At 46.0% G+C, this 13,040-nt stretch overlaps 2 protein-coding genes across 2 annotated transcripts in view; one reads left to right on the top strand and one right to left on the bottom strand.

Moving 5' to 3' along the window:
• The window catches only part of vps45 (vacuolar protein sorting 45 homolog), a 19,380-nt gene extending 17,934 nt beyond the window's left edge, over window positions 1-1,446 (top strand). The window contains exon 15 of the mRNA XM_005944966.3: window positions 661-1,446. Coding sequence (XP_005945028.2) covers window positions 661-748 — 88 coding nt within the window. The 3' untranslated portion in view covers window positions 749-1,446. The remainder of the gene's footprint in view (window positions 1-660) is intronic.
• A 5,189-nt stretch (window positions 1,447-6,635) lies between these two features.
• Window positions 6,636-13,040, bottom strand: part of si:ch211-57n23.4 (immunoglobulin superfamily DCC subclass member 3) — a 22,619-nt gene continuing 16,214 nt past the window's right edge. The window contains exons 3-12 of the mRNA XM_005944967.3: window positions 12,435-12,579; window positions 11,999-12,129; window positions 11,243-11,380; window positions 10,996-11,154; window positions 9,099-9,264; window positions 8,154-8,404; window positions 7,902-8,066; window positions 7,592-7,780; window positions 7,233-7,346; window positions 6,636-6,817 (exon numbers count right to left, since the gene is read on the bottom strand). Of these exons, the coding sequence (XP_005945029.2) occupies window positions 6,636-6,817; window positions 7,233-7,346; window positions 7,592-7,780; window positions 7,902-8,066; window positions 8,154-8,404; window positions 9,099-9,264; window positions 10,996-11,154; window positions 11,243-11,380; window positions 11,999-12,129; window positions 12,435-12,579 (1,640 nt within the window). The remainder of the gene's footprint in view (window positions 6,818-7,232; window positions 7,347-7,591; window positions 7,781-7,901; window positions 8,067-8,153; window positions 8,405-9,098; window positions 9,265-10,995; window positions 11,155-11,242; window positions 11,381-11,998; window positions 12,130-12,434; window positions 12,580-13,040) is intronic.

Below are 13,040 nucleotides of genomic sequence, written 5' to 3'. Positions count from 1 at the left end.
ACACACACACACACACACACACACACACACACACACACACACACACACACACTGGTTCAACTCCTGGTGATAAACCGCTCCAGCCAAACCGATGAAGGCTCCGTGATCTCTCAGCACTCAGTCACCTGGTTTTCTGCGTCACTAACAGTTTGTTTCCAGATGAAGATGGCAGTAGCTGAAATGCTGAGATTCTTTGGATCCATAATCGATCCCTGAGGAACTCCAACTTTCATTTCAGCAGGGTGCAGCGTATTTCCATTATAAGGAAGAATCTTAACGAATCGACGATTCGTAGACGTCACAGTGTCGTGTTGTGCAAGCTGAGAACATCAGAAACATCCAGACTTGTTGGTTTTTGGCTTGAGATAAATTCAAAGTTTCTTCATGTTCTGTTCACAGCTTTAGTTCTCCTGGAAGTTTGAAAACTATTTTTAGGCCAAAGGATTCGCGGTAAATGAACCATGTAAATCTACTTCCCACAGAGAACGTTTCGTTGTTTTTTTTTCACAGCAATCCAAACGTCTGTGGGGAAACAAGAGCTCGCCAAAAGTGACGCCATCGTCAGCATTATCCTAAAAAAACAATGTTTTCACTTTTCATGATTTTCTCCACTTCAGCTGTCTTTACCTCCATCTGTATCTTTCTGTCTTTGTCCATCAGTTTTCTGGAGGAAGTGATGTCGGCGACAGGTCCCAGCAGCAGCAGCAGCCGAGCACACGGAGGTGGTTTCCATAGCAGCAGGCGCTAAGCACAGAGACTCGCTCTTCTTCCTCTCCTCCAGCTCTTGTGTGATGAGCAGCATCGTCCCCTTCGTCTGTTTGTTTGAAACATCATCAGACCGTCCCTGTGACATTAGAAACACCTCTGATCAATAACTGTAACTGACAGCAGAGCCGCTGCACAGCACGGCTCAGACTGGACTCCGCTTTAGTGTAGATATTGTCTTTTAAAATGAAAAGATTTCAAAGGTTTTCCTCTTCCTGTGTGTTAAAATACAGAATCCAGGACGTCTGGCTTGTCCTCAGCCTCACACTGTTACTGAAACGACCTGTGGGCCACCACTGTGGCCCCTCGGAGCCACTGACAGCAGGCAAAATGACATAAAAATGAGAGGCAGCAATTCATATAACAGACTACAAGCTATCGTCTGACCTGGACTAACATCGCTGGTCTGCAGCCGGCTGTGAGACGAGTGCTCAGAGACTCAGCAAACGTCACACATTCACTTACAGCTTTGCTCTCATACAGTGTTTCACCTTCAAAAGCCCTGATCGTAGCCCCACTGCTTACCTTTGCTGTAAATATCAGACGAACCTCATTGGACCATCAGTCAGTAACGCTGCTGCTGGACTTACATTTTGTGGAACGTCCCTTTAAAGTGTCTGTGTGGCTGACTGTGGTTGTTTCAAGTTTCAAAGCACTAATAAATAAAAATGTTCACACAAACGGTGTCTCTGTTAAGATGACGTTGGACATGGATCTTCAGTGTCTCCTTAGAGGACAGATCTCAGTGGTTCTGGAGAGACTCTGAGCACTGCCACACCAAACACAAGGAGCCTGATGAGGTGGTTCAGGCACCAGGATGCCTCCTAGGTTAGGTGGAAGGAGGCCAGGACGCACCCAGGAGCTGTAGCAGTAAAAACAGAGCCTGTGACCTACAGCACAAATCTCTCTACTATCAAATAGGACACATGAATAAGGAAAACATTGGAAAAGCACTTTGTGGAAACAAAATAAAGGTTGTTCAGTTTCAGCCTAACCCAATCTTTGCCATGCTCTGAGTCCAGCTTTGCAGACTGATGCAAGTCCATCGGTACGAGAACAGAGAACATGGACTCTTCTGGAAGTGGATAGAATCCTTGAATATCCTGAATCTGCCCAAACTGTTTATGCCGTCTTACTGGCAGGTGCAGAGAACTTAGTTTTTTGTTTACATGTTGTCACTGTGATATTTGTTTTTAACCCACTGCACAGACACACAACAGGCTGAAGTGTTTGGAGCATTTAGGAAAGATCTGAGTCTCGGGGAGCTTTTGGCTCCCATTTTGCAAGAAAAGCCTTTAATGAGATGCAAATGCACCTTCACTACAGTATAACTGCGTTCAGTGTGGGTTGATGTGTGTGGTGAAACAAGTGAACCTCTGAGAGTCTGATTATAGCCTTTATGCTGTGTGGATAGGTGGACTGCACACCTGTAACAAACCTGTGCAGGCTGGGTTATGGTGGCCCAGCAGCCAGTGGAGGCGAGTGCAGAAGGGTTTACCTTCATTCAAGCAAACAGGTGTAAAACTCCCTGCTGGGCTCTGCTGGGCTCCGTGGGATGTGCTCTTTTTGTTTCATGAAAAACATTTCTCTCATTCACACACTAAATCAAATAAATATTAAATATTATTTTTGTGTTTCCCAAAAGGTTGATTCTGTTCATCTGGACGTTTTCAGTGTGGTCATCATCAGGTGACGTCTTCAGTCTCAGCTGACTGCAGGTGTCAAACCTTATAAACAGGACATTTGCACAATAACAGCCCACTGAAGGAACAATGGGAGGTGGGGTCAGTTTATGATCATTGATATGCAAACTGTCATCAACAACCAGGAGTCCCGGTCACAGAGAGCTGGGGAACGGCTGCAATCACAGCATGTACGATGGTGACAGATGGACCCTTAGGCCCCTCCTCCATTCAGAGGTGGGCTTTCCCTTTTCACCACTAAACAATAAGCAGGACACATGACTGGAGCTAAATTTATTTATTTGGTTTTAGGCATTGAATTTGATGGAGCAAAGAGAAAGGGTGGTGTAAAGCACAGAGCTCAGACAGCTGGAGGTCACCAACATGCTTCTTTCAGTCGGAGGCTTTTCTCTGAAACACTCCTGAGTTTGAACTAAGAACCTAAATAAAATCCTTCTGCCCTCCAAAACACAAACAGGACCGTTTGCAACAGTTTGTGCTCCAAAGGTTTTCTCTTTGTGTGTATTGTGCATGTTTCTGAAGATATTTCTGTACAAGCACATCACAGGTGAGAAATAAAGCAGTTAGTGTTTGGTTCCATATTGTACCAGTGATGGATTCGCCACACGGACAGGCTGGGCTAAATAAATAATGTAATTATTGATCACAGGGTCAGATCAGACAAATCACTGGATAACAAAGCTCTGCATGCTTTGGCCCGGGTGAGCCACAGGTAGTACTGACACGGAGCAGAATACAGGATTAAATACAGTCAAATGTATTGTGTCTCTGTGTTCTTCTGTTATTGTGTCACTAGGACAGTTTATTCTGTGTAGCTGTGAAAGTGAGCGAGTGTTTAATAGGCTCAGAGTCAGTGTCACTGAAGAACACATGTGAAAGTCACAGCATGGTGTCCACCTGCTGCCTGTCTGCTCTGCATTTCCACACCTTTCATGTTGACCGGAGGACAGGCCCTCAGTCTCACCAGGTTAAAGCTCTTTGTAAAAATATAAGAGTAGAATACAAAGGTTTGGGGACGCTGAAGCACTTAGAATTATTAAAGCATTGTTTCTCCCTGGTTCTAGCAGCCAGTCTCTACTTTTCTACATTTTTCTGCCTTTTTGACCTTTTTCCTTCTAGCCGCTGCCTTTGGGCCATGTGTGAGTTTAATGCCTCAAACAACAGAAAGCTCACAACACTTGCTCGAAGGCTATCTCAAAGTAATGTCTAACAAACATTTCCACGTCACTCTCACATGTATCAGAGGGAGAAAACATCTGAAAGGTCGTTGACTCTCATAACAATAATATTAATAATAATCAAACATTCGTTTTGGCACCGTTTCCTGTCACAGCAGGAAGAACAAAAGAAGCTAACATGTTCCTCTCAAATGGCACTACACACTTCATACTACAAAAACACTTTTTTGGTATCACACTTGTTTCACAGCTTTCATCTGCAACAATGGAAATGAAGAGAAAAGCCTTATTTCTTCTGGTGGTGTGAGCAAACCTTTAACACTCATGGGGTCGACTGGTGAACCTCGAGGGAGGGAAACCATTATCGCTAACGTGTCAGAGTCAAAGCTGGATTCTCCCAGTCGTTCTCGAATCACTGGGATTGCAATGCAAAAGTAAAAAAGTGATAATGTTTGCTTGCAGGACATTGATCGTCCTACGATATGCGTGTTCATTTTGACACAGTAAGAAACTCGTGTGGGTTTCATGATACAGCCTACAATTAAATAATTTCATGCAGAGAGCCAAACTGTAAGTAAGAACAACACAAAATCACAGTTTTCTTCTGTGGCTGCTGATATTCTTCTGAACCGAGAAAGAAGAAGACTTATGAGCTGAAACCAAAGCATTTCTTCACACTGCGTCTGCCCTCGAGGTTCAACCGCTGCTGGCTTTTACATATTTGTGCTATTTGGTCACATATTTCTTCAACATATTTGGCAAAAACTCAGCTAAAAAAAAACAATCAGTATTCCTCATGGACATACAAAATTATTCAACATATCTTACATCTTCATATAGAGACATTTAAAAGTTCGAATCAGTGAAATCTGTGTCGCTCCGCCTGGAGAGACTCGAACAAAAGCAAGAAAACAAACGATGTTTAAAGCACAGGTGTCCCACTTCCACGAGGAACAATCCAAAACTCAAAGTAAACGTATATTCTATAGTAAGTTTGAAATGAACACAAAGAAAACCATGAAATCTTTATATCTTTGGGTTTCATTCATCTTGGTTTTCATAAAAACTTTTTGGATAGGCGGCCAGTGTGAAACGTGGCGCTCGTCTGTGCATCCGGGCATGTGGCACAGTGAACGTCGGAGTCACTGAAGTCCCAGTTGACCAATTTGGCATCTAGAAAGTCAGCTTGGCAGCGTGGCCTCATCATTTTTTGGATTCAGTTATGCAGATTAACAAAGACAAGCTTCCCGTTTTGCTCGGTGGAGAGAAAAAGAGGACGCCTGGGTTGTTTCATCATGTTGTCCACGACATACTTCCAAATATGTCTTTGGAGGAAAAGCACGAACATCTTCTGATGTCACAAAAATGGAGAAATTCCACCAAAAGCATAAGAAGCTGAGGCTTGATGGAGGCTGAGACTGATGCTGCAGAGCTCCACATGCTCCTGCACAGTTCGGTCTGTGACTCACACCGGTCAGGGAGATGCTCACTGACCAGAAGCCTTTACTTTTGGATGAGGTAGGCTAGCATTAGCAGGCTCGGGCTAACTATAGAAAAGATGTTCCCATCAGAGTGAGGTAGCTTTCTTTGGAAATGAGCAGCTTTGGGTGGAAGGAGCTGAGTTAACTGGTTCACACGACTCTTCCTAATGGCTTGTAATAGAAAATAGTTTCTCATCACACCGTCACCTCTGGAAGGTGTTCACAAAGGCCGCTATGTTTCTTCTTTTCCTTACTGTAGAGGAATAAAAGGCAAAGTCAAGAGTTTGTCACCACAGAGTGACGAGACCGTCTCCGTCAGGGTCGAGTTTTTGGCTTCATACGAGGTTTAAAGTCCACATCATCACGTGTCAGTTTATCAGTGGCGATCTGAGAGGTAGAATATTTTGGTTTATGCCTTCCACTGAAAAAGTGACAGAAATGTTTGTGGTGCGAGACAGGACACAATCTGTGGTGACAACGGTTTTCAAAGGCTTTCTTCACGTGCACAGGCACGTGCACAGGCAATAAAGGCAATAAGCTTTGGTTTGAGGGAGGGAGTGGCTACTCTCAGGTTATTAGCAGCAGGTCTGGGGACACTAATGGTATGACTGAGCCTAACAAACCAAAGGTGGTGCTCTTTGGTGGGAGGTTCCTAGTGAATGGCTGACTGCTGGAGGACAGGGCAGGGGTGTGGCTGTTATGACATCACTGACCAGTGTTAGCCAGTGCCTGTGGCGTGCAAACCTGACGAATGCTGATCAATGATAACCTGGCAGACCACCTGCTCACAGGACAGAAGAGCACAACAGGAAGGGGACAGAAGAGGACACGTCACAGATCAGAAGCATGCATGTGCACTGCATCGCTGTGAGGCTGCACAAACAAGTCAGGTTTTCTCTTTGAGAACTAGAATCATTCAACAACATGTTTGTAACTCTTTTTGCACAAGAAGCTTTTCTCCAAACGTTTTAAGTAGAATGAGAAAAGCTATTGAGCAGATGCTATTTTTTAACTGGATCCATGTGTTTCCATTCTGTGTAAGGATGAAACACCAGCTGCAGTCAGTGTGAAAGCTTCACAGTGGCAGCTGATCTAGTCTGCAGTCACGGTTCCACAGCTGTCTCATGAACTTTACGCTTTATTAGGAAACCTCGTGACTTTGAAGAGGGACAAACAACTCCTCTTCATGTCAGCTGAGTTTGGTAGTTAACCTGACTCAGCCGTCTGTGGTGGATGATGGAGTTAAAAGCACTAACATGTGAGCACCTTTAAATGTGTCTTATTATTATTAGTATGCATGAGGTAAGATAAAGTGTGTACCTGAGATTCTCCTCTGGGGAGGGCCTCTCCATCTTTAGGGATGCCAGTGTGCACTGGTTGGATCCTCGATGGAGACCAGCTGTCCTGAGTCCCTTTACTGCAAAACAGACTGCAAACCAGGCCCAGCTGTGAGTGCGTGTGCTGCACTGAGCTACATGTGATCATCAGTTAACAGGGATGAACTCTATTTATAAAATGAGCCAAAGAACAACAAGAGAACGTGCACAGTGCATGGATGCATACTTGCGACGGTATCCAAACATGAGGAAGAGAACACAGAAGATGATGCAGGCGGTGCCGATATGGATGCCGATGACAATGCTGCCCAGCGAGGCCTCTCCGTCCCTGCACTGACACAGGCGGTCTCCTCCTGGAAACAAACCAAATATTACTGATGAACGTCCTCGTGGCTGAAACACAGCAGAGCCAGGTTCTGCCTCACTGTCGGTGCGCTCTTTGACAGCATGACCTTCACATGTTTTTCAACTTAACCTGTCATAAATCATAAATCCTCATTTTTTCCTCGTGGTGCATCGTGCTTGTGTTCTCATGAAGATTTGTCATATTACACGTTTATTTTGTTGTAGTTTGTACATATCCATGAATTAGTGCTGCAGGGTTAGTGGTGTCATTAGTCATTAAAGCTCTTTCTACCATTCAAATCTCTCACCAAACCCGCTTTTTTCAGTGTGTTTCCACAAATCGATTTTCATTTACTGATAATCGTTTGCAGTGTCTGCAGGAGCTGTTTGTTGCTGGAGTCGCAGACGTGTGCCGACACTCACCGGTGCTTTGGTCTCTCGCGCCCTCCTCTGCGAGTGACACCAGCCTCTTGGAGCAGTCGCTCTCTCCGTTCCCATTATAGGCAACCAGTTTGATTTCATACACTGCACCCGGTTCTAAAACAGATTCAGACGAGCTCAAACACAGCGTTGTATAAAACTGAACAGAGGGAATAAAGGGACTGACGATGGACACAGATGTAAGACAGACAGGGCGGGACATTTTCAAAGGTGAGGACTGCTCAGAGTTTCATTTAATGTTGGATCTGGCTGTTGCTGAGTCGTGTGTTTGTGAAAAGTCTTACTGGTGAAGTGGTTAGTTTGCAGTACTGTGGTTACAGTGTGTCTATGTGCACACTTACCCAGGCTCGACATGGTGTGGGCATTAACATAACAGGGCAGCTGAATCGGGCTCTGGTACTCAGCGTGGGGGACCCTGCGGTACGACAGCCTGAAGCCCTCGACCATACCGGCCTTAGTGGGAAGTTCCCAGAGGACTTGTACGGCGCTGGAATTTAACACCTTGGTGAAGTAGGTAGGTGGAGCAGGCACTGCATGGAGGCAAAAGGACAGTGGTCAACTGGAAAAAGGCATTACTCACTGTGTTAAAGAAATGATAAAAACCAGTTTGGAAGACTGATCCCTGCTGGTCTCACTGTTTGGTGGTCTTACCGCCCCCTAAAGTAGTCACAGTCACAGTATGGGACTGCTGACTGGCTCCCATGGGCGAGTAGGCCTTCAGGTAAAGAGAGTAGGTGGTGGCTGGCTCCAGGTTGGTAACGTCGTGCTGAAAGTTGCCTTTACTGATGGCTTCCTGCAGCTCCAGACTGTCAGCCTCTAAATAACACACACACACACACACACACATTATGAGACTTAAGAGCATAAGTTAGTGGCAGCATGTGTGTGTGTGCTCACACTCACCTCCTATCTTGCGGATGTGCAGCACGTAGCCGATGATGCTCTCAGTGACGTTGGTGGGCGGCTGGTCCCAGCTGATCTGCAGGGCGTGCGTGGACACGGCTTTGGCCGTGAAGCCTCCTGGAGCATCGGGCAGATCCTTACCCTGCGCCACAGCCAGGCGGGCGCTGGCCTGGTTGGTACCGGCACTGTTCTCGGCAATGCACTGGTAGATAGCCTCGTCTTCCGAGCCGATACGGGTCAAAGCCAGAGTGCTGTAAGGACAACATACCCAACGAGTAAGCTGCTGTTACTTCACTGCGTGGGAAATGCGATGGTTCAGCAGTGAAAGCAAGTGTTAAACGTACTGCAGCTCCATCTGCTCTGCATCTAGCTGCTCTCACCTGTCAGTATTACTGTACTACTATATCTCTTGTATCTTCTCCATTGCAGAGTGACCACATGACTGCTAACACTGTGAGAAACACAACTTTGAGTAATGATTCTGGTCTCACTGATAAGAAATGAATTCCTAGAAATGTGTCCTGGAAAAATGCTTTAAAATACATTTAGATGAGGATGCAGATGAGCCTGAAGGACTGCACGTCAAAACGTTCCAGTCAACAATTACAGAGGATTACGTTGGGATTTTACTCCTGGAATCAGTGGTGTTTATGGAAAATGTTGTAGTCTCCTGTGATGTTTCTGACACACTGTGACGGGGCTGAGCTCGGTGAGCGAGGACAGCACTGTCGCCTCACAGAAGGAGATGTTTTTGGTTTGAACGTGCTCTGTATCTTTATGTGACCTGCTTGGTCGATCTCACTGTGACCGACACACACCGATCACATGAAGACTTCGGGGTCAGACGCTCTGGACACAGCGCTGTCACTCTGTGGGTCAAGTGTTAAAGCTAAAAAGGTTGAAGTATATCACAGATGGCGTTTTTGCACTCCCTGACTCACATACCTGTTGTTATTGGTAAGCTTGATGTTGTGTCCAGGCATCAGGACCTTGCCATTCTTCAGCCAAATGAGATGAGGCTCAGGGACACCCTGCGCCACACAGGTGAACACAGCACTGCCCCCTGCTGGTTTGGATACAGACTGTGGCCACTGCAGGAACTCAGGAGGAGCTGAGGTGGAACAGACGGAGGTGAGACCGAGAGCAGACAGCAAAACAGAATCACAGCGTAAACCTGAAGCACATCCCGTCCACTGTATGAATGCACATCGGACTGCAGAGGAGCATCTGCCAGGCTGAAGAGCGTTTAAAGATCATTCTGCTTCATTACAATCTGGCTCTTATTTTATTAGCCCTAATGCACCGCACAGAAAAATGCTGCAAAAGCACACAAAACCAAAGGGAAGTGTTCGTGGGGAGATGTTAGCGTGACGGAAACCAAAACATGTGAAGGATGCCCTGAGACTTTAGAGAAGCGGACGGTGCTGTGACGATTCCGGTATCACCCTGTCCCTGTGTGTGTGTGGGGGGGCATGCCTTACATGCCCAGTTATACTGAATAAACTTTTGTCTGCCTTTCTCAACCACCTGCACAGCTGTATTGACAGATTTACTGTTTGCTTATTGATTTTCACGCGTTGGCCACTTGTGTGGTGTCCCGTTCCCTCCTGTTAACAGCAAACCTGATGTATGTGCACTAAAACATCACACCTTGCTGTTGTTGCTGTCCTGATACTTTATGCCTTCTACATTGTTTATTATGCTTCCAAGTAATGAGGAACATAACGCACAGGGACACATTTTATTGAAAAATGTTAAGGTTAGTGGAAGAATTATGGGCGTATTTTTTACTGCTGCTCTGCTTGTAAATGACTTATTCTGTCTCCTTCTGCCTCTCTGCCCTCCACGCCTACTCCTCCATCCAACTGTTTTCAGAGACATGTGTCCTTATTACTCCGGTCTAGGTCATGGGTCAGAGATCGCAGGTCATTCCCTCCCCCTTGCAACCCCCACCTGCCCCCTGTATTGTTGTCCTGCACGTTTTGTTTCCCCATATGTGGTCTTTGTCCCTGCATCCTGGCCACAGAACAACAGCTGATTTCAGCCGGACGATGGAAAGATTCACACATTTAAACTCCTCAGCTGACTCCACTATCACAAACACGGCAGACGTTTTCCAAAAGTGATTTTAGTGGAAACAGAACAAACTGAATTACAAACTAAATAAATGAATGAATACATCAGAGATGATGTATTGATAAATGATTTAGAGCGATGTGGAGCAGACAGAGCAGCTCAAACTGGCTCCAGTAGTAGCACAGTGAATATTTAACACACTATATTTTAAAATTTGAGAGACAAAAAGGACGTGAATACAAACACTGGTGTTTGAAAATGATCCTTGTTAAAGACGAGGCTACCTATTGACTTTTATTTTCCCAAAGTTTCATTTTCAGCAGCCTGTGACTGAGAACAGCTAATGCATCATTAGACTCAGAATATGGACACGTGCAGGGTGATGGATGAAAGCACGTCCACCCCCAACTGCAAGTCAGTCGGCCTCGCTCAGTCCCTCCCCCACCGAAGAGCCGGGGGCACAGACCCCCCCCCCCCCACGCAGGGACAGGAGCCGTGCTAACTGAACACATCTTAGCTCACATATCTTACAGCTGGTTAACAATAAGTGTGGCCACAGGTCTGAGCATTTATCCACATTACCTGTCATTTAAGTGTAACATGTAAACTACTTTCTAAATGCCGATCATGCATCTATCTGTACTGGACACAGACTACTTACTACACAGACACCTGACAGGCACAGTGAAGAAGTGTTGGACAGTCAGCGGTCAGTACTGAGGGGTGGGTGCTAAAGAGCACGTCAGCGGTCCCCGTACATCCTCACCTTGTACCACGAGGCGTCCGAGTGCAGTGCGCCTCATCCTGGTGCCGGGCCGGTTGGCAGCGCACACATACACACCAGAGTGCTGCAGGGATACGTCTGAGATCATCAGGTTCCCTGTCCCGAGAACCTGGATGCCCTCCACCCCAATGGAGCGCCCGTCTGACGGACACAGAAATAGTTCATGAAATCAAACCTTTGTGGCTTGTCAATCTTTTTTTCACATTCTGCTGGGATGCTACAAGGCTACCTAGCCTGCTCCAGGAAACAATGGGCCTTGGGTTTCCTGTGGCGATACACTCCAAGATGGCGGTCTGATGGACCGTGATGGTCAGATTCTGAGGTCCTGACAGGATCACGGGCTCCTTGTAGGTTCTTGGAGTCCCACCTGGAAGGTGAGGAGACACGAAAAGAGAGTATGGAACCAATGACGTCGGGACGATGAGTGTATAGTGTGAGTGTAATACACAGTACGTAGTATACAGCTGTGTTTAGTATATAATGCACTGGTTTTACTCCCAGTGACTGTTGACATTAGCCAATCAGCAGATTCGTGTGGAAGTATCACAGGCAGTGTATATGTGATATACGGTAAGGTCCCTACCATCACAGCCACGTGGAGCGGTCAGTGAGTACTTACATAAATGTGGGATTGTCCTTGTGGCTCTAAACTTGCAGCTTTGACATCACTGCATAAACCCTGCAGCACTGTTAACAGTGGAAGCGCCCTGCACACCTCAGATGTTATGAAATGTAGCATTAGAAACATTAGAAACATTAGAAACAACGTTGTGTTTGGGCTGAGGGCTGTTGCTGGGAACGACTCAGGTTGTGGTGACAGTTACATGGACACACGTGTGATTGGAGTTCTACAGTCTCTGGTTACAGATCAAAGATGTGATCATGTACTCTTGGACTGTGCTCACGCAGGCGCTAACCCCCGCCGCTCATATCCCAGCCGTACTGTAACAGCTTGTACACTGAAGGGGATCACGAGTCCACCTACCAGTAACATTGAGCGTGGCTTCGTGGCTGTAACGAGTGTTGGCGATGTTGGTGGCAACACAGCGGAAAACCCCTGCATCCGCCTTTCTCACACCTGTCACCTGGAGGATGCCCATTGGTAGGAGAGTGTACCTGGACAGGTAAGAGAAGCTGAGTGAAGCTGAGGCACTAAACATCATTATTAATTACTGTCTTGTTCTATACAATTTCCTATTCTGTCAAATTACAAAAGAGGTGAAAGGAAGAAAAAAGCTCCCCGTCTTTCTTCTTAGAAGGAACGTCATTTATCTTTCCAATGAATTCTGCTTACACATGAACATTAGATGTAATGTGACTCAGGCTAACAGAAAAGCTACCAGAGCAGTTACATGTGGTTCTTTACACCACATATCACAGTCCACGATACATGTGTTGGTGTGTGTTGAGTCTGAGTTTACCTGCTGTCAGTGGTGTTGAGCAGCACTCGGTCTTTTTCCCATGTGATTCTGGCTTCAGGTACTCCATTGATCTGACACTGGAATCGAGCGACTCCTCCCTCGTCCACAGACATTGATGCAGGGTGTGTGTGGAACTTAGGAAGGGCTGGAGAGCCAATCACACAAAGAGAAAAACAGTGCACACAACTGTTGAACATCTCTAAAGTCTGTGGGAGAGTCAGGCAGCAGGACATGTGCGGACTGTGTCTGTGATTAGAAATAGCTTGATGATCTATTTAATGGTTTTTCAGCCTTTCTTACTGTAAGACTGACCTTTTTACATGCAGCTTGTATGCTAACCTTGTTCCTGTGAGTAATATAAATTTGGTGCCCACACACAACCATGCTGGGCTGCTTTGAAATGGGGCCATAACCAATAAGGCGGAATTCAATAGATATGCCCTGTAAATGAGATAGCATCACCATGGCAACTCCTTGCATTAAAGCAAGACCACCTCAAGATAATAAGCTATAATTCTGCTGGTTTAACCATAAACTCCGTGTTTACTGGTTAGAACAAAGGCGTGAGCTCCAGGAGGAGGAGTGTACACTGATGCACGATGTGTG

Source organism: Haplochromis burtoni, unplaced genomic scaffold, assembly GCF_018398535.1.
Source record: "Haplochromis burtoni strain Fernald_Lab_line unplaced genomic scaffold, NCSU_Asbu1 Contig_404, whole genome shotgun sequence".
Lineage (NCBI taxonomy): Eukaryota > Metazoa > Chordata > Actinopteri > Cichliformes > Cichlidae > Haplochromis > Haplochromis burtoni.
This window is presented reverse-complemented; position numbering and strand designations above follow the sequence as displayed.